The sequence below is a fragment of the Manacus candei genome, unplaced genomic scaffold (genome assembly GCF_025592945.1).
Source record: "Manacus candei isolate 608988 ecotype Guabito, Panama unplaced genomic scaffold, ASM2559294v1 h1tg000050l, whole genome shotgun sequence".
Classification (NCBI taxonomy): domain Eukaryota; kingdom Metazoa; phylum Chordata; class Aves; order Passeriformes; family Pipridae; genus Manacus; species Manacus candei.
Genome location: NW_026138098.1, coordinates 12,862,124 through 12,889,526, shown reverse-complemented (window position 1 = coordinate 12,889,526; position 27,403 = coordinate 12,862,124). Strand labels below are relative to the sequence as shown.

At 43.5% G+C, this 27,403-nt stretch overlaps 1 protein-coding gene across 5 annotated transcripts in view; it reads right to left on the bottom strand.

The window, feature by feature from the left end:
• The window catches only part of SH3PXD2A (SH3 and PX domains 2A), a 258,461-nt gene that overhangs the window by 123,147 nt on the left and 107,911 nt on the right, over positions 1 to 27,403 (bottom strand). For 3 of the 5 annotated variants that reach the window (XM_051800684.1, XM_051800686.1, XM_051800685.1), the window contains exon 5: positions 22,195 to 22,286. The exons of 1 other annotated variant lie outside the window; for it this stretch is intronic. In XM_051800684.1, coding sequence (XP_051656644.1) covers positions 22,195 to 22,286 — 92 coding nt within the window. Of the gene's footprint in view, positions 1 to 4,182; positions 4,249 to 22,194; positions 22,287 to 27,403 lie in introns of those variants that run through there. One more of the 5 variants, XM_051800687.1, reaches the window with a different exon arrangement.

Below are 27,403 nucleotides of genomic sequence, written 5' to 3'. Positions count from 1 at the left end.
ATGCCTGCCTTCACACAGGACTGATGGGAACTCATGTGCCTGAAGCAGCAGCATGTCCCTCCCAGCTTCAGGTTTCAGCATCACACTGAGCATGTTTGATGAAGGGGCAGAGAAAGGAAAGCCAGTGGGTTATTCCAGCATAAAGTCCTCTCTGTCCCATGTCTCCTCTACCTATAAACCCAATAAATGGGTTTACCTAAAACATGTTTTCAAATATCAGCTCCATTGTCAAAATCTGTTGCTGCTATTCCCTATCCTGAGCCCAAGTCAGATTTATGTCACATTTACTTTAGTCTCTCTGCCAGTGGTCACCACTTTTTTTTCCTTACAGAAAACAAAGGATCAAGCACAGGTTTGGGGGAGTAGCAGCACGGTGGTGGAAGCAGCATCATAGCTTTTAATGGGAACAGCCTGCTGAGGAGTCACTGGATTGAATGAGGGGAGGGAGAATGTTTCTGAGCTGTCAAGTCAGCACCTTGCAATGTCTCTGTTTCTGTGAGTTCTGCACAGGCAGGTTCAAACCCTTCCTGCAGGTCAAAGCAGCACCACCACCATGAAGTGCAGCAGCAGGAAGCAGGATGCACAGTGTGTTGCAAAGGTGAGTAATAAACTGCCCCACCTCATACTCCAAAAAAAATCCTGAAAGAACTGATGTATCCCCAGGGTAACTCAGCTGACATCAACAGTGTTACTGCACATGGTGTCTGCCTTGTAATGTTACACAACCCCTAAGAGATTGCTCACTGTGCCAAACAACATGTGGCCGCCCTTGCAGCAAGAAATGAAGGTTTGTGGAAGGATCTTGCCCAAGTGCTAGACTTTGCTGGTGCCCTGTGGGGAGGTGGTTTCCAGTCCCTCCCTCATTGCAGCCTGAGGTAAGTCCTTGCAGCACAGCACAGAGAGAACTTCAGGTGCATGCTGGGTTTGGCATGATGTTTGCATGCCAGAATTGTTACTTTCCTATTATTTTCTATTATTAGTCCCCCAATTCAATCAGACAGGGCTAAGTGAAACTGTTGGTATAATGAAAACTGTAGCCCATCACAACCAGAGTGTTAAGTCTACCTATAATTAACATTTATCCTTCCCATGTTGCTGTTTGACCCAAGATATGTTAACAGCCTCAAGGTCGAAGAGAGGAGAGCGCAGCAGAAGAGATTTCTTCTCTAAATGACCTTGCACCAAGAGTGTTCATGTTCTAGAGGTCATAAGAAAAACCTCTATCCAGAGAAAAATGGTTCAAAAGGTTCTGTGAGGCTCAAAAGATGCTTCTTTCCTTGCCCTACTCCTTTTAGGTGTCAAAACACTGTGATATTACTCAGTGTCCCCATGCTCCTAAGGATAAGACTCTAAAACATTAACACTTTCACACCCAAGTGGGTTGCAGTTATGTGCTGTCACTCCTCCTCCTGCACATGGCATCCAGCAAAAGCAATTCTCTAAATGTAGTTGCAGTAGTTACCTGAGGTTTTGCTCCTATCTCAACACAGTCAGCAGTAACCCACATTTTAATCCTCAGCCTGAAGCAACAGGGGAGGAAGAGAAAACCATCCATTTTTACAGCCAGGAGCACTCTCACTCCAGCTGCAAACACATATTTTCTCCACTTCTTTCTTTTTAAGCAATTTTTCCACTGGTGCAATACGTGAGCTGACACAGAGAGGATATCTGACTTTTAGTCTGGACTAAAAAAACCCTAAGAAATAAAAAGCAATCAGAATAGGTTTTGCAGTTTCAATTCAGCTCTCCAGAGGCAAAGGAATGACTCAGATTCCTAGTGCTTCTGGCCTTGCCCCCACTCCTCCCATCTTTCCGTCTACCTCCTCCATCCCTCTCCTGTGCCTCTTGAAGCTTCCACTATTTCAGCAGAGAGCAATTACTGCTAGTATATGTTCTATCAGCCCTAATGGCCAACCCTAACGGGGACTTGTATGTCTGCTGCAGAAACACAAACCTTTTTCTGCCTCAAACTTGCAATTTGAATAGCCAGACAGGGCAGAGGTGAAGGAGCAGAAAGCCCAAGCCGAAGAAGGCAGCAAGCTTGACTGCAAGCCTGTATCTTCCTGGGGTCAGTGGGGTCAGTGGTGGAAGTGAAGTGACAGTGCTAGAAGGATTGCCTGGAGCAGAAGGCGAACTGGCCCAGTGAAGGGAAGCCCACAGCTGAACTGCAGGCCATTCCCTGAAGGTCCCAAGGTCTTGGCCTGGCTGCTGTTATGGCTGTTAGGGCTGGCCAGAGTCTGGCTGTTTTTCCTCTGCAGTTTCTTTCCTCAGTCCAGTTGGGATGGAAGAGAGTAAGGATGTGAAGCAGCAGGACCATGGCACTCTCCCAGTGTCATGCACGCTCCCTGCCTGCTGCTGGCACTATGACACGAGAGGGAGAGGTGGCCTGGGCCAGGTACCACTTTCACACTGCTGTCCTTCAAACGCAAGTCCTCCTCCTGTTCCCACCAGCTGGAGCCTGGCTGGCTCATGTTTGATCTCCAGGATCAAAGCAAAGCTGTAGGCTCAGAGGGGCAGGGAATATCCTCTTTGCCATCTGTCTGAAGGAGCAACGCAGCCTTGACTCTTACACAGTCTCTGTAGGTGTTTCTTTACTTAGAGTGATGCAGGTGATTTTTGCCCTGCTATGCATCCACTGACTCCTTGAAGTCTTGTCCAGAGTCCCACTGTCATCAGAGCAGACCTTGCCACAGCAGCAGCACACAGGAAATGCAGCAAATACACGCAAAGTCCAAGTCCTTCTTATTAGTGTTTCAGAAAGGGGCGATTTGTTGCAAGAATCCCAGATTGAATCCAAAAAATTGCCACTCCCTGCTTCTTATTTCCACCTCTGCAACCTCAGATCAAGTGGCATTTAAAAACCAACAGAACAGGGCTGAAGACCCCTGCAACCCTGCAAAAGCTCAACCAAGAAACTCATCTCCAAATGCTGGCAATGGCTGCCCCAGCTCTAATGATCCCCTTGGAGGCTCTTCTGCATCTCAGCTAAGCACAGTAATACAGCGTTACATTTATTCAGACCATATGTAATACGCGCAAGAGCCCATAAAAGCTTAAACAGCACAATAAACATTTGGAAAAGCACAGTGACCAGATTTATGGGCTTGGATACCTGCCAGCATGACCCACCAGAATCAGATCCTTAAGTTTTTGTGTAAGCCCAAGACATACACACAACACAAACACAAATGTGCTGTTATCCTTGGAAAAAAAGATAAACAGCTCCCAAAGCCCATTCCCAGCACTGGAACATGATGGCCTTCCACCGTGTCTGACTGGACTTAGTTTAAATCAAAGCCATAAAGAAGGTCTTGGCGAGGAGAAATAAATGTAGCACGACAAAACTTCACCCCAGAGCACAGAGTAAAACTGACAAAGAGGGAAAGACAAAAAGATTTAGACACTTAATTTCCATTGAAGGGGAGATGAGCCCTGCTGCAGAAGGAGACCTGTGCTTTGCCAAATTCCAAGATTCTTCACAGGGATGATGTGATATATCCTGTGCCACCTACCAGTTTGGAGGATGAAGTGATGTCTCAACAGAAGAGAAAAGATATGAAATGATGACAGATTCCAGGGGGTACAAAACATTTTGTCCCAAGGAGCTGCAAAAACCTTGAGCTTTGAGTACAAATGCCTTTGGCATAGTGGGAGAGAAAGGCACTGTTGGGATGTAGAAGTTCCTCTATTTCCCAAGGTTCAAAACAGTTCAAAGAGTTCCAGTTTCCTGGTTTTTTGGGCATTTTGTGACACTGGGGTTTTTTACCTCCTCTACATTTAATAGCATTCAGGGCTAAACACAGTATTTTGAACACCTACAGCCCCTTCCAGTTTACAAAGATACTGCACAAGCAGGATTTAGTACAGCTGTGAGTATCCAGTGCTCAACACAGAAGCTAGGAGTCCTGACTCCACATTTTTGCCCTCGTCCAGGGCATAACTTCATCTCTAGACTTAAAGCAAAAGGAAAGAGATAAAAGAACAGCACAAGATACTGCTTTTGAGAAACCTGCTTCATTTGTTAGGATAAAGGAGAGCATTACAGATTAACTGGCAATACCTGGAAGGAGTTGCCCACCTCCCACGCATAATTTCCCACAAAACGTTTTTACAAGTTTAAGATGAGCTGCTATGTAAAGTTATACAAAAGAAAGACTAAAACTTGATGACAGATTTACTTACATAAGGCTCAGGGTGCGATGATGTCCTTGCTGTTAAAGGACCAGCTCAGAAGCAGTGCTCTGCTTTGCTCATTAAACTGCAGAATAAGGCTGTGTTTATCTGCTGCTCTGGGAGGTGGGTTGTGCCCGGAGAACAAAAGCCACATGCAAGGGTGCATTCTCTCACCCACTGGCACGCTCAGGGACAGCTTTGCGTAGGATAAGGTCTATCTTCAGCACCAGCAGCCACAGAGGAGGACAGAGAAGGGGGGCTCTGGTCAGAATGCTGCACCATGTCAGCTGCTGGGAAGACCACACATTTGGTGACAACAAAATTAGTGAGGAGGCACAGAGCAGTAAAGGGTCCTATGGGAGGAAAAGATGTATTGAAGCAAGGGCTAGGATGGCCTAGGTAAATGGGGTACACACCAAGTGAATGTCTTAGTAGCTCCCGCGAGGGAGGTCAGGCAGATAAAGGTCTGTGAAAGGTGGATGTGCTTGTGTTAGCTCAAAGGTCAACAGGCGCAAGAAGTAAGAATAGGAAACAGGACAGGAAAGGCAGGGAGGGAACAAAACCAGGGGGCTGGGCAATGAGGTTTTGACACTTCCACCTGCTTGGGAAGGAAAGCTCTGCTCAAGCTCCAAAATACACAGCTGCCTGAGTGCTTGAACAACCCCAGTTAAACCTCCTTGCAAAAACAGCCCAATAGGCTGGGGGTATCTCCAGCACCAGCTACCAGCAGCAAAGGCTGCAGTAAAGGATACAGAGGACAGACAGTGGAGCAGGCAGAGAGCAGGACTGACTCTGGACAAGGACTTGTGAATGCAATGATCTAGCCAAGTGTCACAGGGACCAGAGCCTGCAGCCCCACATGGACTGATGAGCTGAAAGAGAGTGTAGACTCCTGAGCAATTTATCTTCTACAGCAGACTGTGCTCCCAGTACTTACAGAGATTTGGTTAAGAAAGAAGAGGGAGACCTAGGGAATCATCAGCCCTCCTCCCTTCTCCCACACTCACACTGATCCTTTCCAAAACTGCCATGGGGCAGAGTCATGCACAAAAGCAGGCGCTTTATCCACATCACAGCTACAGCCCCCACTGTTCTCCATGCTGTCCTGGCGTATGAAGAAGCATGAACTGGTCTTTGTGTCTCTTCTGCAGAGGTATCTGCTGTTCATCTCAGGAGAGTGACTTTAAATCAGGTAATTCACCACAGTCTGGGGTAGGAAGACAACTGAGTAAGGTCAATTTTGATTTAAAGATCCGCCTTCACATGCTTATGAGCAAGAGATGAGTGTGTGTTCATTTGGAGGACTGAGAGGCCCGTGGTCGAAGCAGAGAATCTAAGGAGTAGTGCCCCTGTAACCTAAGTCAAACTAGTTCAATGCTTCTTTGGCATGTTTTCCTCAAATATAGAGTTTTCCAAAAACTTATATGAATTTGACCCACTTCTGCAGATCCTAGAAGTTAAACTGTTGGTGCGCTAGCAGTGTTTGCAAAGGCAAACAGAAAGTATGCTGAGAGTCACAACATGCAGCTAAAATCCAGGCCTTCTGGCTCCTGTTCTATCCTTGGTGACCTTTCAAAACTTTCATACTTTTGCTTCCATAGTTCTAAAATAAAAACCGTAATTCACAGTCAAGCTGAGAGAGAGGGTTCATGTTTGGGCCATACTTCGAGGTGTATGGTGAGATAGTTCTATAGAAGGGCAATGCAGTTCTATTGCCATTGCTACTCCTGTATGAGTCACATGATGCTTTCTTTTCAGTATTATTATTAGGAACAAGCCCTGAGAAGATTTTAGGTTCACTAAAAAAAGAAGTAAAACAGATTATACACAGCTAGGGACAAAAATAATCCCATTCCCATGTGGTTTGTGCTATTTAAAGGGACATAATACCTATTTTTGAAAAGACCAGTTTCAGAAGACAAACAACTGACATCTGTCAGCATAAAGAAATTTGGAAAAATAGACATATAATTTCCCAGAAACTGTAGCTGTGCCTGAGATGACCCAGAGTACAGCAGCAGCTGATGGAAGCACGCCCTGTGCGACAGAGCCCAGCCATCTCTTCTGTCAGAACAGGAGTAGTTTTTCTGACCAATTTTTAGAGGAGGATCTTGGTTTTGAGCCAGGAGGTTGAAGGGTGAACACAGCAGCACAGGGAGAGTATTTTGTGCCATGTTCCCACATTTCTGTTCACAGTCCCAGCTACATTCAGGTGGGAAAAAATGCCATGCCATCTATTCAGCATGAAATGCAATTCCATATAATGGGCTGAGTTCTCTTCTGCTGAAGTATCTGGTGGTTGGACAGAAGCCACTGAGCTAACATCTGTGCCTCACAACAAACAACAGCTGAAGGCACCAAGGAACTAGCATACAGTGGGAATTTGCCCCAGACAGCACCAGTTAAAGCAGGAAAGTCTTATTCCTCCTGCATTCCCTCTGCATCCACCATGGCCATTTGCTGGGGAAAGCCATCTGCTTGAATCCAGAGGTGTGAGGATGGGCTGAGGTGAGTGTTGTGCTGAAGCTGAAGGATGTGAGCAGATTGAGCAGGGGAACACAGCTGGGAGTTCTGGGATTTAACAACATGGAAAACAGGGTATGACCGCTTTTAGTTCTGGCAGGTCCTGACCTTATATGACTGCTATGAAGCATTAACCTTGTCCTGGACTACAACTTGGAGTAATTTAGACATGTCCACCACGTGGAAAATTCCAAGCCACAGACTCTAGGGTTAGTTTGTGTGCATTTAGATCTGTGTGTTTTGCTCTGGGACCAGCTCGAACAGCAGCAAAAACACTGGGTAAAGAACAGAAGGACAACATTCAATTTGTGCTGGTGCTGCCCATACGGCTCCTGTCACTAACAATCAGTGGGAAATCAGTGAGAGATGTCTCAGACACAGCATTGAGAGGGAGATGCTCAGCACATCATCCACTGCTGTCTCATTTTTTCTGAACACTTAAAACAAAATGTTGGGGCAGCTACAGACAGAACAAGGCTGAACACAGAGAAGTAAATTTGCTTTTCTTTGTCTATAATATTAATAGGCACATTATGCAATTTCCTTGGTTTACTGATGCATCAACTCTAGTTACAAGATGGGATGGGATTTCCTTGAGATCATTCCCCCAAACTGTGTGAGTTGTTATTTTCCTGGCTCACCCACAAACAGAATGGTTTGCTCTTCTGAAATACTGATGTCCAACTGTTGAAAGGTTTTGCCAATCAAAACATTGTGGCCTTACCCCGTTTTAATAATCTAAGGCATCAATCTCCCCTTTAGTATTTGTTTGATGTGTTCTGCACCCTGCTGAAATATCCCCTCCAGACCTCCCTGAGCTTAGGCTCTGATTGAAGAGAGATGCCACGCATCAGGCCTGCAGCTTTCTCTCCGAATGTTTAACATGGGATGGTGGTAAAATGTATTTATTTTCATGTATTGAGGAAAGGCCATATATTCCAGCCTCTTTTTTTTTTCCATCACTCAGAGATGGGCCTGAGGCCAAAACGGTGCTGCTAAGCTTGTTTTCTATTTAAAACCTTCATTTTTATTAATAACCCTTTACAGCCTACACACCAGCACTGCGGGAGTTGCATTTCCGTGTTATGTCATCGTGAACTGTTATGTATTTAATTCCTGTACCCACAAACCCATATGGACATCATTAAACACGCACCATACAGTATTAAAACTGTGTTCCATAAAGTGTGATTTAGAAAAAAAAAGAGCTATGAAGTGGGGATTTCTTTTTTTTCCTAAGGTCATGGGAAAATGGAGAAGCAGGGGAGAGAGAACGGGCTCAGCAGTGCTGCAGGTTAGCTCACAGCTCTCCATGCCTGCAGACTGAAAACCCAGCCCGCCTTATCCACTGCAGAAGATTAATTACCCAGTAACTTCAGGCCAGTGATGATGAATTTCTGTTTGGCAGACCACAGAGACAACTTCTACAAAAATTACATGTTACAAACCAGCACAAGACCTTGATTTTATTTCTGCCAAATTAGGTTTCCATCACTTCTTTTCTTCCTAAAAGAAGTTCCCATTATAGCGGGGCAAAGGAGCAGGTTCCCCATATTGCTAAGGGTCAGTTGTCAGGGCCAGTAACACAGGTGAGGGTAGGCCCTTGCACCAAGTGCAACAAGTGTGGCACAGGTTTGCACCCAGTTTCTGTGATGGCCCCAGAGTGGCTTGTCCTGGCTGTTCTCTATCTGAGCAGCTAATTCAGCAATGAGGCAACTTCTGCAAGGCAGCAAGGGTGCACTTACTCTCAGCATCTCACCTGAGTCCAGGACACTTCTATCATCCCTCCATTATCTCTTATGTGGGATTGGGGATGAAAAGATATAGCAAAGGGAAACAGAGATGGAAGAAATACATCAGAGAGCAAATAAACGCAATGTACAGAGTACCAGTGGGACAAATAGAAGTGAGTGTAGCAATGCTGGGGGAAACAGGACAGAACATATTGAGGAGGAAGAAAACAACATCCAAGGGATGTAAGGATAATAGAAAAAAACCCAAAAGAAATAGTTTAAAATGACACAAGAAAAGATATGCCAATATGAGGCAGAGAAGCTAATGCAGTCGGGGATAAAGCAGTCAGGTAAGAATTCAAAAAGAAAGCAAGAGATAAGAACAAAGCACAATGTAAAATGTCCTGTAAAAGATTTATGTGTGTATGTAAAATAGGAGACAATCAGTACATTGCCTACATCACACACCAGACACCTTACAATGACCTAATCTGTTACACTGGAATGAGACCTGCCAAACCCTGTTTGGTGGCTGAATTCCCTCTGATCGTGGAGCAAGCACTAGCTGAAGCAAACAAACCACAGTGAAAATGGTATCTGACAGGATTTTACAGCAAGTACAGCCCCATAATGGTATCCTACATAGCCCTGTGCTTATTGCTTATTCTCAGAGTGGCTGCATTCCCTCATGGAGACTGTACTGATGCTTCATTGATTTTACAGCTACACAATTAAAAAGTCCTCTCAAAGATACAGAGAAGATACATACCTATTTGCTTTCATGGTCTTTTTAGTGTTTTGGGGTTTTTTCTTTTTTATGAAAAAGTTGTAAAAATGAATGCATAAAAAGAGCATCCAGAGCACATACAAATTATCTGCTGTATAAAATCTCTAAGCAGTCAGGCCAGTCAAGCCTTTCTGTTGGTTTTGCCATGTGATATCTGTGTTTATGCGTCTCTGAGAACAGATGTTTTCTACCCTCCTCCCTTTAAAGCCGGTGCCTTAGTTCAAGTTAAAGTTGTGCTGGCCCCAAAGCCTGTGTGTGTACATACTCCATACCTGTCCATCTCCAGGCAAGAAAGAGGAGTTAACATGAATTGCAGAGGGGGTTACTGATGAATGAGCCTCCTTTGTATCCCAGTCCTCTCCAGAGTTTCTCATTCCCATCAAGTAAACAGACACATGAATACACACACAAATAACTTCAGGTGCACATGTGCTCCTGTTGAATTCAATACAGTTATTCACTGTGTAGAAAACTACCCACATGCATAAATGTTTGGAGGAGGAGGGCTGCTCTCAGGATGAGGCTGACAGCAAATTTAGTGTTATCTAGCTGCATTACTCTGGAGGTGAAATGTTCTGGGCATGTGTCTCTGTTGGGCTGTGTCCTACTTAATTCAAAATCAAGAATTTGCTTTGATGTTTTGAAAATAAAGCCTTAAAAGAAGCAGCAGACATGACTGAAAAAACTTTTCCAGGAGACTTGCAAAGGACCATTAGAGCCCCAGGGTGTTAAATAGTCTATTTTGGGTGAATGTTCTCTTAAACTGATTGTCATGTATCCTACTTACACAGTTCCATGGCATGCGAGTACATCTGAACTGAATGAATCTGGAGATAAGATTGGAGATTTTCTGAACATATATTAGAATAGACAAAAATCATGTCAGTAAGCAACATTTGTTTGTTCAAGCCCAAAATTCTCTGTTTGCTGATATTAATTGAATCTTTTCTCAAACACTACTTATCCTGCCAGGGATCGAGATGTATTGGGCAATAAACCAGGGCTCAGTAGTTTATATGCCTGTCAACAAAAAAATTAAATATAAACCACTTGTCAGAAATCTGCAAGGACAAAATTTTCTGATTTATGAGGATGCTGAATGACTGAGCCAAGACTGTCTTCGAAATAAAAGCCTTAAGAGAAAGCAGACAAAAAAGGGAAAAAGAAGTAGTAATTATATAAAGCACTGGAGATCAGCCTTCCATAAGAGGAGGGGGAAAGGGACTCCTCTTATGATGCCTATTTCATCCCTTGCCTAATAATCCCAAAGCACCTAACTTTCAAAGGACTGCATTTTTTTTGGAGGCTGGAAGCACCACAAAGCATCCTTCATCAGCCTGGCCTTTTGGCTGTTCTCCTTCTCCAAATGCAAATGCTACATCTGGAAAAGGCAGAAATCCTCTCTCCTGCCTGAAAGCCTCCTTTTATCTCCGTTCCCTGCAGAACTCCTACTTCTTGCAACTACTCACTCCAACATACTACTTTATTGAAGGGATTCAAAGCTTTCTCCTCATCTGCTGAACGTCTGCCTCTTATTAAAACCCCAGCTCACCTTTGGAGCCCACTGGCTCGCTACTGCGGGTCACCCTGCCATCCCTCAGCCAAGCATCTGTAACACAACCCCCTCCTGAACACACAGATGAGCAGGAGAATGATAACAATGAACATTAACAGAAGCTTATTTGTCAGGGCTGGCAAGAACAGCATCTCATTAGCTGGTATGGACCGTGCAGTTCAGCCACTCCTCCCTCCAGGGGATGACACTGATGCATGGCGAGCATTAACAGCGCTGCTAAGCGCGTGTCCCACAGAGCCCTGCTTTGTGCATTGAGACGGGGGCCAACAATAAGATAGCTTTCCACTGACCTCTTGCTGTAAGAGCTTAAAGCTGCTTGTAGGGTTCCTCTAGTGCCCTGGCCCTTAGCTTCACTACTGAGATATGTACGGAGGTGAAGGAACTAATCCAGACTCAGCAAGATGCCTTAGCATCTGGCTTATCAGCTACAAGGTCTGCAGAGGTTAAGTGCAAGCTGAAGAACCTTGTTATTGGGACCACAGAAAGAAAAGCTCTGTTTTGTTACCCATATGCCCTGACAAATTTGGGAGCTGTATTGCTAAAACATCCCACCCTGTAGGAAGAAATGTAGAACACTGTACTGGTGTTGTAACATGTACTGTAACTGTACATGTAACATGTACTGGTCTCCTCTACAAGAGTAAAAGCTGCCCCCAGTTACTCAGTCTGCACACCTTGTTTGTATTTGCCCTTATTTTAAGTGGTTGATGATAGCCTTACACACCCCACCTTTTGCTCCTAAGTTCTGAATAGCTGAAATAGTTTTCCTCACTTGGGGTGAAAATTCACTGCACCATTGCCACTGTCACAGTGCTGTGGCTGGCCTTTTTCACAGTGAAACCCTTCTTGTTCCTCTTTTATTTACCAAACATTTATAATGTCCCAAACAAGTGTTGCACCAGGGCTTGCTCTTGAGTGCATTCATGAGTCCTTTTTTTGCTCGCCAGATGCTGGCACAGGAGAAAGGGATCAGCTGCATGGCTGATGCTCCTCCAGAGCTGCCTGCTGGAAGAGTGAGGCATTACGTGGACAGGACCAGACACACAGATCAAGTCCCAACCACGCAGCACCCAGAGACCTGAGCACCATTGCAGAAGGGGTCACCTGCAAAGCCGTTCTGCCAGATGTCTCTGGACAAGTCTGTTCACTCTACAGCCATCCTGCTGCTCAGTAGGAACAGGAACTGAGAGGTTCATTTTTGGTTAAACGTTTTCATGAAAAGATAGCTCCTCTTTTACCCAGGTTTAGAGGATAATCAACATCTCCACAAAATATTGCATTTTGATGGAAATAAGATTAATTTAATCTTAGCATCCTCAAGAACTATACAGCTCCCCTAGCAAGCAAGGACAACATTGAGGTTCTAATAATTAGAAAAAGGACCAGCGATCTATCCAATGGGGAGCAGCAAAGACAGTAACATTGCTAATTCACGAGTGAACCAGGTCGGCTTCAAGTCTCTGATGAACACTGTCTCTGGCATGAGTCATTCACACTTCATTCCCAGCACGCTTGGATGGGAAAGGAAAAGGTTTATCTGTTAGATATGGTACCCCAGCCATCCTAACCCGACAGTTGTTGCAATGGTTGACTTCTCATAAAGCAAAATAGACATTTTTTGGTCCCCAACTTTCGACATTTTATTCTTCCTTTATATTTTCAAGCACTAGGTATCTCAGGTTACTAGTGATTTTTTGTGGTGGTTCCCAAATGAGCCTGAACTGCTCTGATTTTTCAAACCCACAAGACTGTAATTGAAAGCAAATGTAATCAGACATATACAGTGTTCTGAGGTTCACCACAGTGTACTGCAGTCAGCATTACTGGAGTGGCTATTAAAACTCCTTAGAGCTGGGAAGCAAACACAGCTTGCAAGAATCCAGCAAATAACCAGCATTTATTAGATTAGACTAAAGTATTGCAAAGCCACAGTCAATCCTCTATTCACTATATATCCGAGGTCTGTTTAAATGAACATCTTTCCTGAGCTTAGGCCAATGGTTTTAAGAGAGTGAATAGAAACAAGGAAAGAATTCTACTTTTAACACAACAAATTCTGCAATCCTTACATCAGCATCAATCTCAAATAGTCCATTACTGTCAGCAGGGTAATTCCAATCAAACTCTGGCATAACTGGAAAAAGAAAGAGGCCCAAAGACAAAGGGTATCTTTGAACCCAGACACACAGCTCTAGCTAGAGATAAGCAGTAGCAAATCCCTTCCATAAACCTCCCAAACAAGATGTAAGCATTAAAAGGGGTCGGGGAAATGGGGGGGGGGGGTGTTAATTGAATTCCCACTGGCTCTTGAGTCTGCACTTAAAAGCAGGTCTAGGGTTATCTGTGAAATTTCAATTAAATCAAAACCTTTGATAACATGATAAGTCACTCCAGAGTTTGGAGTCAAAACATGTTGTTATTTGATCCTCTGCTCGTGTTTCTGGGAATGGCACGCATGAAAGACAGTCAGCTGCAGACCAGTCAAGAAGATGGAAAGGGTGGAAATGAATCTACCAATAGATCACTGTCTCCTTCAGCCAGAGCCACTTGAGGTCTGGTATTTTTTTTATACATCCAAAGTCCTAAAGGCACCCTATTCCTCAAGAGACAGAAGAACAGAGCAACAGAAATCATCTTGGACGTGTGCAGCTCTCCAGGGCACGGTTCCCCACTGCCACAAAAGTTTTTTATTTCTGGACTTGCTACAAGCAACACTTTAACCAACAACAGCATTGGAAGCTGAATGCAAACCTCTGTGATGGACACAAAACACTGAGACCTGCATATGTAAGTGCAAATCCTTTGGTGGACCAGGGTGAACAGGTGAAGCCAGATACACCAAATAATATGATTCAGCCAAGCCAGAAACAAAACCAAGCTCTCATAACAACAAAAAGCAGGAGGCAGCAGCTTTCCAGAGAGACCTGACTTGCTTTACCTGTTGTTCAGCACCCTTTGATTGCTAACGCTTCCTCCTTTCTCTTCAGAGGCAATGCTGGATGCTAAGGGAAATGCCTGAGACTCTCAAAGTCCTGTTTACCAAAGAATATAACCTTTATTTCCCAGAGTTTAGATGGAAATGCTTCACCTTAAATAAATGTGAGATGTCAACTCCACCTTGTCTGTGGATACATTTTAAGCAGTGGCTTCCCTTGTCGCATATAGTACAGCCTAATAAAACCCCATCAAATGTAATGGGAAGCCTTACCTTGCCTCCAAACAGTTCAGAATCACACACAGGGTCACACTAGGCATGTGTACATGAGGAAAAACCCCCTTTTTATAACCAGTGAGGCTACTGATCCTCAGCAGTGCTAAAAACAAAGGGACTCTCTAGATAAGCAATGTCAAAATTACACAGCAATCAACAATAGGAAGAGCAGAGCACTGAAAAATCCCATCTGACCCCAGGCGCCACTGGGGGATAATTTATCACCCTGGCAGCAAACACCCCATTGAGCACGTCTGTCCCCAGTGCCTTCCTCTTCGGAGTGGAAAAAGATTTTCATTAAACAATAGTGTGACCATATTAAATATAGACATAGCAATGACAAGCTGGATTCTTCTCCATGATATAATTATATTTGCAACATAAGCTGCCTAGTCTTCCAGAGAAGTAACACACAGAGGACAAGACAGGCTATATTCAGTTCTGTCATGTCAGTGAATAGAAAACCCCACCCCATCTCCTCCTGCCTGGCAGGTCATGAGTCAATGGTGACACATATCTCAGTGCATGCAATTAACCTGCTAGCAGGGGCTCACCAGCACAAGAAATCCAGATAAGAGGAAGTCCCCATCCCTCTTCCTCTCCTCAGTTCCAGGCTTATCCACAAAGCACAGCAGGACTGGACACTTGTCTTCCACACAAACCTAAAGATCTCTCTTGTGTCTATCAGCATGGGCCATTCAACCCTGTGGGCTGCCCCTATTCTGGGGCAAGTATCCAAACCTGGTACAGGCAAACCAAGCACCACCAGTCTTTAAACAGAGAACTTCAGAAGATCCTGTGACACTGAGCCAAACCTCTCTACAAGTGAGGGCTCAAGGACAACTGGTGCCCTAAGTCTTTCACAACAAGCTTGATAACCTCTGAATCCAGTTATTTTGGTTCTGCTCCCATCCTGCCTCATTAGCCCAGGTTTCCCCCACTGCCAGGTGAGCATATTTACTCCTTTTGACTTCCTAACTGCTTTTGCATCTAGAAACACCACAACAAACTTTCCTGACAAATTTTGGAAGTAACGTTTCTTCCAATGTTGACTGATGATTTTAAAACAAATTATTTTTCTAACTGATCATTTCTAAAAACATATTATGTCAGGAATGAACATTACCAGAATCAAATCCTCTTAGCAAATCTCTGAAACCATACCTCTGCAATCAATCTGCAGGTACAGCAAGGAGATGTGAGAGGCCTTTCCAACATCACAAAATAAATCAATGAGACAGTAAGGAGCAGATTTCCCAATCCCCTGCATTAACCACTCAACTTCTCTTCACCGCAAGGAAGGAATTTTATGTCTTAAGTTAAACATTAAGCAAACTATTACTTTCTAATCTACAAAAAAGCATTGGCAAATTATCAGCAGTGATTGTTCCTTTAGTATAAGAACAAAAATAACTGGACAGGAAAAAAGCCCTTGAGCCAACAGGCCTGGCATATAGTTTTTCTAAAGGCAATATCTCCACATTTCAAAACACCTCTTCAGTCACTACTCTTCTACAGAGAAACAAAAAAAAATTGTTTTGAATTTGTGCTCATAAACAGTGAACTAATCTAGCACTGACACTACTCTCGTGTTCGGCCTCAACGAGGCAGTGTCCGTCGCCTCTGCTGAAGCTGCTGGGTTTTGGCAAGGCTCTGATCTCATTCTCATAATGATGAATTTCAACTAAGTCTGGTTATTCTTAATCCATCCTGTGCCCGTGACTTTTAAACCCTGCAGCCTGCTCATAACCAATCCAGGTAAAAGCTATTTCTGTACATTTGGCCGCCAGTGCCAAGTGTCAATACATTAAACTGTCTTTGCTCCTCTCAGCTCTGTGTCCTTTCACAGTCAGACCTAAAAGCATGAGCAAACCCAAATGTGAAACTCAAGGCAAGGGATAAAAGCTCTTGCTGTACAGTAACAGCAGTAACATATGCTGTTCCAACTGCCGCACTTCTACTGCTTTCTTTTGTAGTTGCTGAACTTATTTCATTTAATGTGCTTTCTGTTTTATCCCAGGTTTATTGCTTGATATTTATCTACATATATTTCTTTTTTCATTTTCTGCAGGAGTAGCAAAAAAGATTCAAATGTTTTCTCAGGAAGGCTATGTTATTTGCTTGTATCACCAATGCTGCAGCCAGTAGCAAATTTCAATATCCCCTATTTGATATTCCAGTACAAATCGTTTATAGGTTGCAAACAAAAGGGAAAGTCCCATGTGAAACTAAAGAAGAGAACAAGTAATGAATCCGTTATTTCCTTTTTTCCATTCCTGCATTGGCTTAGTTTATTTAAGATAACGATCTCCAAGTGAGACCTTCCAAAGATCATAAGCACTGATGAAAGGCAGCACACACTGTCGGGGTATCCAGAGCCCCATCTGACAATGGCTGCGCCCCAGAGACTGAGCTCCTGCTCTCCAGGTCAGAGGGGGCACAACTGGGGATCAGCCACACTTGACTCCTCTATTTCTGGGGCACAAGGCTGCCTGACCTCTCAGCCACATATTTGTGACAATCCCACACTGGGAGCAGGACACTGTAAAGCACTTCTGCGATTTAGAAGCTGAAAAAAACATTTTCTCAACAATTTTAGCTGCTGAGGCCAAGTATTTGTAGTAAATGCAGCCCTAAAAGAAGCACAGCTGAGAAAATAAACACAGGTGCTCTACTACACAGATCTCAAAGAGCTGAGGTACCTAATTCCCAGTGAAATCAGTGAGAGCTGAGTGACTAGTTAGGAGTAGCCAAGCACAGTTCTTGGCAATCTCAGCTTTAACACGTTGTTGCATCCTTAGCTACCTAAATCTTGGTAAAGATAAACCATTTTTTGAAAATATTAACTTTTTCTTCTCTTCAGAACAGTGGGTTTTAATTGCTTTATCCTGTCACCATCTTTATTGAGTGCCTTTTCTGCTCCATTTTTTGTAATTTACTTTCCAGGGGGGGGAAAATCACAGAAAAATAAAACCTCCATCTTTGCATTTCTTAGGGAAATTAATTGCCATTCTGCATCTCTGAAGTGGAACGAATTTCCCAAATAAAATGCACGCATTGAGAAGTCATCATAACAGTGCCAAGTGCAGACTGTAACACCAATTGTCATCAAATGGTGCTGACCACATTCCTAAAGGATGTGGAAATTATCTGTACTGTAAGTCCTGTAAAAAAGAGCAATCACAAAAAAAGAATTTCAGTTTTCCTCATAACACATCTGCTCAGAGGCTCAGCTGTCCAATGTGTTGGGAAAAACAATTCAAAAGGGGTGAAATATAAGAAAGGAAATATAAGAGATGAACTGTAAGAGAAAATATTTCCATAATATCAAACAAATAAGAATAAATGTAGATATTTTACACATGAAAAACTTTCCTCCTCTACCAATAGGTAACTGAATTATTATTACAGAGCAGATCAAAGTACATTTGGGAAACAGAAATATTTCTATGTAAACACAGTCATGCTCTTAGAAAAAAAAGGTGTATTAGAGAACTGTGCTTTAGCACCAGTAGGCTCATAAACTAAAGCAGTTTCCTTAACATGATCACTGCATTACCCTGGCAACTTCTTTCCAGTGTCATTATCAGGACATGTAATACATGAAGAATAAAGGGAGAATGCAGCTTCCATTTTACAGTGGCTGCCTGGCATCAGAGTATCTGAGTGTTACACCAATATTTATGCAATAAAGATAGGATCAGTAAAGCTCATGGCTACAGACCACAATAATTTCTGTTCTTTAGTAAAGGCACCTTCAGCAATAAATCCATTTTCTGTATCAACCCTTGTAATATTATGCTGCGTACCTAATAAGTCCCCTAGTTTTTCTGGATTTGCATATGGTTTGAAAATTGTGTTATGGTTCTTCCAGGCAAAATATTCTCAGATATTGAACACTGCTTTAAATTCAGCTGTTAATATTAATAGCGGTAGTTTAAACAGAATCTTGTTTGAGCCTGCATGCATTTCTGTAGAGGGAGTACTGGAGAACTGAATCCTTGGCTCTTGATCTACTTTTTAGACTAGATCTAGACCCAGAAAGAAAAAACAAACTCTCACAAGAGTGGTCTGGCTGTGATATTTTGAACCTATCTACAAAAAAACCCTAAAAGCAGTGGACCATATGCAGTGTCTAATTGATTAATCCTACTCTTTGAGTACTTCTGTTATTTCTAGTAAAAAAGAACTATTAAAAAAATTGGTTTCTGAGATTTTGTTTGTTGACTGTGAGCCCTGGCCTGACCTCAGCCTTGAATTTAAATCCCCAGTAGAAATCTGAAATTAATCCACCTCTGTTTTAGTTATCAGTAATTATAATTATTAACAGAAGTATCCAGTAAATGAATGGCTTTCAGTGGCATGGTGTTTTAACTTGGAACAATGGATAAATAAAAACGCACTTCCTTCTCACTTTACAATGTCTTTTCCCATAGCATTGTCTCTTCCCATAGCAGTGCAGAATCTGGTCCTTACATAGGCATGGTAAAAGACACAAGCCCAGCCATGTGCCTATAGACATTGATGTTTGCTCAAGCACTAAAATGCCACATATTAGAAACCTAAGCAGTTGAAAGTTGCTCCTCCTGTACACGGCTGAATGTTTGATGCTTGATTCCTCTGCAGCTAATTCACAGAGTGGAGTGAAGCAGCTGCCCTGGGAACACTGGCACTGGAGCTCCAAACCCTGCCTTGCTCATCAGTGCTCCCATGGCCTGAAGCTCCCTTGAAAATGCCATGTTTTCACCATGTGAAACAGCCTGAGAGAGCTCCCAGACTATCCCACAGAGGAATTTAGTGTCCTCCTATGGTCTGTCCCGTGCAGCATTAAGGAAACCTGCTGTTGGGAGCTATTTGACCTAGAGCTGTTTCCATAGGCAGGAGCAGGCTCAGAGGAGACTGTCAGCCAGTTCAAACACTGAGATTTCTTGAGACATGTCTTCAGGTCTCTGCCTGTAAGCTACTGTACCCCAGGAGAGGTTTAATGGGCTGAAAGGAATACCTTGTGCCTATTGTCACAGGACTCGAAAGCCTGGACCATCACCAAAACAGGAAACGTAAAACCTAAGCTGTGAATCCAACTGAACAAATTGGCTGGATTAATACAGTGTTGGGAAAGCCCTGCTTTTATTACAGCTGGACTGTGTGTGCTGCTCAGCACTGAGGGCAATCAGAGCACGGCAGCAGTAGGAAATGACTCTGTAGGGAGCAGCCGGCAAGCCAAACATGGTATAACCCACTGAGGACTGCAGAAAGAAGCAGGGAGGAGGCAAGGGTAGGGCAGATGAAGGGTTGTAAGAAAGAAGCCAGCATCACGTCTGTAAAAGTGCCTAAGGGACAACAGGGGAATTTTGGTTTCTTTCAGGACAGTAGAGCAGGAGTGAAGGGCACAGCTTTGCAGCTGAAATACTGCACCAATACATAGATTAGTGCATCATCACAAGTCACGGATCAGCAGCTAAAGGCATGGATACCTCTCTCACATCCCAGGTGTGGCACTTTTTTGTGCCTCTTCCCTTGAAGTTTAAGCTTCCATGTTTTTTTTGTCTGGAAGCATATGCTCAATCACTGCTCTGCAGACATGCAATAAGCCAATGGACTCTCTAGGCTGAGCAACCCAAATGCCCATGGGATTAAGGTTACACTCCTGGAAATTAGTTAATTGAACTCTAAGTCAAGCTTTGTCTTATGAGGCCAGGCAGCTGCAGAAAAACTGAGTAGGTCAACATGAAACTAAAGATTGTCTCACTGCACACAGAAGGAAGACATGAAGGTAGCACAAGCTGTTCTGTCCTGCCATCCCTTGGTAGCTGAGTCTCTTGTTTGTTCTTCTTCAACTCAGCAAGAAGAGTCTATGCTGATAGATCAACATACAAACTACCTCTGTGCTGAGGGCTAAAAGAAGCAGCTGAAGAAATAGATGAAATAATTAGGATAGTGTAGATGCTGCCCCCAGGCTACAGCCCTACCACCTCCAGTGAGATGAATGATTGACCACAAGGCTCAGGGAAGCCTGAATTCCTAGGGCTTGGGCATCACTGGCCCACTGTTTCTGGAGGGGCTTGGCAGAGTAGCAAAATGAGCAAAGAAATTGGGATTTCTCTGTCTATGCTCCTTCCTGCAGTGTCTGCTAAGGTTCAGAATAGCCCTGGAGGTGTCCTTCCCCCGGACCCTACACAGTGGTCCAGTGAGCCTCAGATCTCCTCTCTTCCCCCTCAGTTCATAGAAGAAAAACACTAAGATGTTTCCGTTGGCTTTTACATCATCTTTTTGTAGAGACTAATCTTCAGTTTCAACAATACATCTTTTGTGAAGCACTCCCAGCAGAAACCTTAGACACCTTCTCTAAGATCTGTTTGCTTACAGAAGATGAGGTAGGATTTGTTTAAACCCAGCTAGATTAATGTCTTGCAGACATTAGTGAAGTGAGATTTAATCAGGTTATTGCTCTACATTTTCCAGGGAAATAAATCACACTTATTACTAGGTTGGAATAGGATGCAAGGTTTGGGCTGAGAACATTTACTCTTTTTTGTTTTTCCAGAGGAGAGTGAAGGGATAACTTGAAAATTGGTGCAAGGCTGTCGAATTGGGAGCTCAGCAAAAGGCCCTCAACAACTTGGAGGTGGGAAAAGGGAAAGCAACTAGTGCAAGTCTGAGGGTGGGCTTTGGTGCCAATCCCCTGCCTTGCAGAGGCACTGTTAAGATCTGTATCAGTACAGAAGGCAGTCAGGAGCTTAAAGCAGACTCTCAACATCCATTTGAGATTCTCCATGTGAAGTCCTCCATAGCTCTTGGGACATCACTAATCTTCTGAGTGTCTATTTCTGCCCGGCCCATGTCTCTCTGCATCGAAGGTAGTTGTGTGATCAAGCAACCTTTGCAAATATACTTACAGACTCTAAATGGAAACTGATAGTCAGCAGGTCTCAGAGTGTAGGCTTACCTTGTTGCAATGGTTTCTAAGTTTGCAAGATATGTTTAACAGTGTACAAGCAACTGTATTTTTTCATGCCAAACATTTTTCTAAAACAAGGCTGACTAGGAAACTAAAATAAAGCAGCTCTTTATAGAGGTTTTAAATTAAAAACCGCTCTTTTCCTCATTTAAGAAACAAAAAAGACTTTGCTCTCAGCTTTACCAGCAGTGGTTTTTTTTAGTATGCATGCTAATACATCCCCTTGTATAAAACCATGCATGAGCAGGAGACAAAGTTTGGGAAATCAAATTGTAAATGTTCTCTCCCTTCTACCACCATGGGAACAGAGAGCTGAAGTTAATACGAATCTTTCCACTTAGTAAAGGTTTGCATGCATTTAAGTGCCCAAAACCCAGGAGCTTTACATACATTTCCCCTTATCCAATTGGCTGCACAAACACCAGAGAAAGCAAATTACGGTAATGCAGCCTGCAATCAAGTTTCAAATCATGCAACAAAGCAGCAAAAAACACAATGGAATCAAGTCAAAATCTTATTATGGACCACAATAAAACATCCTGTTCGGTATGAGGGAGAAAAGGAAATACCAAGCAAGGCAGCACTGTTGCTTGTAAATACCCTTCTGCCAATGCTTTCCCTGGATAAATTAGTCCTCTGAACCCTAACTGCATCAGCATGAATCAGTAGCCTGTCTGCTGCAAGGGAAAGGCTGCAATTCTGTTTCGTGTTTAATGGGAACTCTTTTCTCTGCCTTTTTTTGGCTTCCTGCTTAGAAAGAATAGACTCTCTAGAGACAATTCTGGATCTGGACCACAGTCTTCCTCCCTTCAAATAACTAAGTATCTCTGGGCAGGAGTACATTTAAAGAAGCAGATGGTGATTATTAGCCAAGTGCTTACTGGCAGGATTTCCCCCTGATATTCAGCCAATGCTTTTGGGAACTAAATGACTTTTTGGTGATAACTATCAGGTAAAACCCACAAGCCAGGGGAGGTTCCCTCATTAGAATCATCAGCAAGAAACAATGTGAAGGTGGGTGGAGGATGGCTGAAAATTGTGTCTGAGGGTTGCTTGACTCCCTTGTCCTCCACACACCCAACGTTGTGCGTGACTGCTGGGCATTCTCTAGGTAGTGCTCGAAAGCTACAAAATCAGTTCCCACACCTACACCAGTAATAAAAACAAATGACCTTTTCCTTCCAGCTAATCAAAATGTACTGGGCAGCACTGGAAATCCATCACAGCACTTACTCTTTTGGAGGGTTAAGGTCTTCCGGGCGAGCCTCGAAAAACCTGAAGACTTCATCGCACTGGGAAATATGAGGAGGAAGCCGAACCAGTGCCTGTAAAACAAAACAGGGAGGGAGAAGCACTTAGACAAGTCAAGTTCAAAACATGGCCTCAAACATATAAGCTACCAAGCAAGAGGAGGTAAAACAGCCCTGGTAGGGGGAAAGGAATACTAACAGAAAACATCTTACCTGGCTATTACCTGAGAAGAAAGGAAACAGAATGTCTTCACTGCAAATGTCAAGTAGGATGCAATGAATTCAGACAAGCAATGGTTCTTAGAGCCAGCCAATGTAATTTTTCTGCCATGTGTACAAGAGCAGAATTTGGTCTACATGTGCAAAACCATAACACTGAGTAGATAAGTGTTCTGTGGCTGGGACAGTCTCTGTGACATGGGCTTGGACAGCACCTCAATCAATGGGTTTACAGGCCCACAAATTCAAGCATTGAAAATCAACACCCACTTAATATACTTCATAAAGTTTTCCATTAAGCACTGTCAACAGAAAAAGCAGAGTTTTCTATAAAAAAAATCCCATAACCAAACCAAACAACACACTGCTCCTAAATTAACAGGAAAGGAAGTTTGATTAAGCATCTGGAAAAAAATGCCAACCAAAAAAAAAAAACCAAATCACAGAGAGGTTGTTTCTGCATGAAGGTTTCACAGCACGTCCTGGCTAACAATGTCCAGGCACTTGCCATGGCACAGGTACACAGTGCTTGTCACATTCAGCAACAGTTATGTACAGTCAACCACACTATGTCAAAGTGTACTGGAAAGAGAAACTTCAACAAGACAAGCACACAAGGCAGAAATGTGCTATGAATTTGCTGTTCAGAATCTATAGCTTGGTGGTACTAAAAGAGGCCAAAGAGTTGTCTCCAGCCCACACAGGGGGGGCTCTGTGATTGCCTCCAGAAATGTCAAGCAGGAGCAGAAAAGAGGTTGGACTTCACCTCCTCCTGTGTTATGCTGAAAATAGGCCACAGGTTAAATATAGACCAAGCTTCTTAGAGTTGCTGTAAACCTGTTTGACAAAATGAGATTGTCTGGCTCTTCTGCTAGTTGAAAATAGGACAAACAATCTTGAAAGATGGATGAAAAACTGCACCAGAGCTAAATGAAGATGCATTAGGGCAAACAGGTTATACTAACCATGAGACATCTGACTGATCTTGGTCAGACACACCAGAGGGCCCAGCCAAAGCACAAAGGCAGGACAGGGCAGTTGGTTACCCTCACAGATGTTTTTAACCAGGCTTTAGAAGTGGCCAGATTTGTTTCCAAGTCCACTTTTGCTTGGAGATGTGAAGGAAAAGAGTTGAAAAAATACTGCTCGGAAACTGCAGGTCTCCAGTATTAAATGATGGTGTCTTTTTTTTGAGGTGGTCAGAAATTCAAAGTCAAGTGTGTCCACCCTCTTTTCCCTAGTGGAGGGATGATATAAAAATACTAGGAAAATCCATTTGGTATCACTAGGCCTGTGAAGAATGAGGTCCTGGCCCTTGGTCACGTGGAACTGCACTATAGAGCAGAAGAAGATGCCTAGCAATGAGGAAGCAGCATCAGATACAGAAGCTGGTGGGTCCAAGTGCTGGGGCATGCACCACTGACTGCTGCACTAACACAGGATGAAATGTAACAGCAGGAAAACTCAAGCACTTTTATGAGAACTAAGGATGCCCTGGTCCCCACCACTGTCTGTTCAATCTTGCCTAAAAGCACAGCAAAGGTGAGAGTTCTCTGCCCTTACTTCTATTCTATGTAAACACATGCATCCAGCTGGCAAACCAGGAATAACACTGGAAAGTCAGGAACTGCCCAGGAATAATGATCACAGCATTTTGAAAGAGAAATGCCTCCACAGCATGGGCTAACAATGACATAGACAACATTAAAACATGTTTTATTCATCTGCATCTCAAACAGGAGACAGATGTACATGGCAAAGCAATACTGTCTAACCATCAGTGGATGGGGCTGAGATTTAGCAATGGCTCTATTACTAACGCCCTTCTTGGTTAGGGCAGGTTACTTAACCTCTTTCCATCAAATTCAGCTGGGATATATCTTCAGTTACACCCTTACAATGCTGAGCAATAACACTTACCTAATCTGCAGAAAGGTTAGGAGGCTCAGATATTCAATATCTACAGTGTGTTTTGAAATCCCAAAGGGCTCGATCTTGCACAGTCAATGGGGCAAGAGCAAGCACTGCAAATGATACGTATCATTACTAGAGAAACACAAATACCCGAGTTACACCCATCACGGGGGGTCTTGGACATCAGACGCCTTCTCAAAGAGTCACCATTTCCCTACAGGTCACAGGTGCTCACCCTTTCCAACAACCAAGCTATCAATACTGGATATCAATACTGGAGGACTGAGTGGATTTTCAGTGATAGAGGAACACAAATCCTACCAAGCTGCTGTGGAGATTTTTGTTTCTAAATCAAGGTAAGCTTTAGGAAATCTGAACCCCCTGAATCAGTGGTTGGCTGCCTGTAAATCTCCAGAAGCACTGTGGTCCTGCTGAGACGAAGGGGGATAACTGAAAAGCACCTCCATGACTCCAGGCCTTTGCAGGGAATGGATAAAAATCAAAGTCATTTCCACATCCAGCTGTCCACCTTCCCACCCTGGGGCAGGGCTGGCTCTCCTGCTTCTGAATCATCTCCCAAAGTGCTGCAATTTCCAGCCTTGTGCACAGAGATGGACTGAAATCCACCCCATAGTAACTTGCCATTGCATGTTTTTTGGGAAGCTGAGGTGTATAGTCCAGCCAATCAATTTTTTCTGGTTTTTCTTAAGGAACAAAACCCTAAGAAGCAGTAAGAAAGGGTAAAAAAGTGCAAACAAAGAGTATAAAAGCAGTCAAAATCCATCTATTAATTTTGGATAGCACCAGGGAGAAGCAAAGCTCTTTAGAGAAACAAATGTGTCTTCAGCAAATACACAACATCTACCCAGGAACAAACCAAGGCCAACAGGATTCCAGCAAGGAAACAAAAAGTGCATTTAGGTGATGAGGGACACCACTGTTACTCTGAAAGGGGAAAATGCAAGTTTCTGGCATTTCCAGCATGACAGAGCTGCAACAGCCTGAAGGAGAGATGTGTAAAGACAAAGAGGAAAAGAGATGATGAAAGGACAGAAAGGACAGGGAAGTGACATTCTTCTGGGGACGTGGAAACCAGAGGTAAATGCACACAGTTACAAACAGCAAGCATCCAGAAACAGCAAGGAACTTACACAGGAAAGGTGAGAGATAAAAAGCGCCAGCAAGCAGAATTCAGCCTTGCACAACCATCCAGTATTATCAGTAACAGCGTGTTTCCTTGCTCGGCGTGCGAAGGCGGACGTGCGCTGCTCAGCCCTCACGTGCTCCTTAGAAGACAGGCTTTTATGTGCTATTTCAGCCTGTAACGATGTCTGTCTCTCTATATTACAGGTTATGGACAGTCTCGCAGAGCGCATGACTTGAAAAGCTGTAACATCAGGCACAGCATGAGCAGGCAGCCCTCGGAGCTGAGGAGGGCTGGCTGCTCACACAGCACCAGCCCACCGGCAGGAAGGCTGCTGGGTGCCACACATGGCATTCGGAGCCAACAGAGCACCAAGAGCAGGCAGGGGTTCATGGCTTAAGGTTACATGAACTGGAAAGGGCTCTGTGGGACTGTATTGCAGCTCAAAGGCTTCATGGAACACATGCACATGGGTATAAAACCCTGCAGGTGCTTGTAACGATGCATTGAGTGCTGTGGGTTGCATTTATGCGGATACATTTATAACGGATACATTTATAAAAAACTGACTACAGACATGTATATGTAGAGATAAACAGCACACGTGTAGGTGTGTGTGTATATAGGCACAGAATGAGTTCACCCCACTGAAGGTCATGTATCTTAAATGGGAGACTGGTCGCACTTGTCTGTCAACTTGTATAATCATTAGAGAAAGCACCTTCAGGGGGTCCTTTGTCTACCTTTCTATGGATGTCTGGCTCTTCATGGAGTGAATCACTGACTGTCTCTACACACCCTGTTGAGGCACTTCAGATGCACATCTTTTAGATCCCTAATGTCCAGATCTGCACACAAATACACAGTCAGCTCACAGTAATGCATGGTTACGACTCTCTGACTTTTCATGTAAGTTCTCCACTGTTTATCATTTTCATTAATATTAATCACTAGTGCCAGATGTTTGGGAATGGTCATGAGTCCAGCAAGGGGGAAGGTGGAATTAAAATAGATAAGTTCTCAGGACAAAGAAGTAAATTGTTTCATCTATGTGAAAACATCTTCTGTTTGGTTGAGAGCCTCAAGTAACTCCCAAGCTTGAATTAACGCACTGAAGTATAGAGGGTGGATGGCAAACACTGGTAGTCAGGCAGAGAAGTGGATGAAGAGTGCATGGTAGTGACTCAGACTGGAGAAGAAGCGAGAAAAAATAAAGAACTGAGGGAAGAAGGAAAGAGGGTGCAGAGTTTTGGAACTAACTGAAACATGTAAGGGCTTCTGGCATGGAAGCACCACAAGGCAATGGAAAGCCAGGTCCTGCTCCAGGTGCTGAGAGGGATGTTGCAAATAATTAACCCTCATAACTGCAGCAGGTCTAAGTGCGTGAGGATTCTGAAATGCAGATTAAAAAAATACAGATAAAGTTTGAAGGTATTTCACTTAAAGTCTCATTCCTGACCAGGACTATCACTCCATCTTCAATGAACACTAGCTCAGTTGTACAAGGGACAGAGAGAGAAATGTCTGTGTACCTGCCTCAACAGGTTCAAGAATTAAACCTTGACAGAAAGGCATGACTGAGAGACCAAGAGGGAGGTAATTATGTTTTTGAAGTATGGTCTCTCACATAGTGAACATTAATAAAAGAATGACCAGTACTTCCTGGTGTGGATGTGACTTGCTCATTTAATTTTTATTTAGGTGGTGTCCATTTGGGTACTCAAGCCTCAGTACAGAAAAGCCCCTAAGCTTCTACTTAAAGTCACATCCAGTTGGGAAAACATGACAGCATGTGACAAATCCAGGTAAATGTTTGTGACAATGGGACTTCTTAAGATCTTCCCTGCACAAAGATGCTTCCCTCAATTAGGATTGACACACACAAATACACAAGTCAGCAAATGCTGGCCAAAAT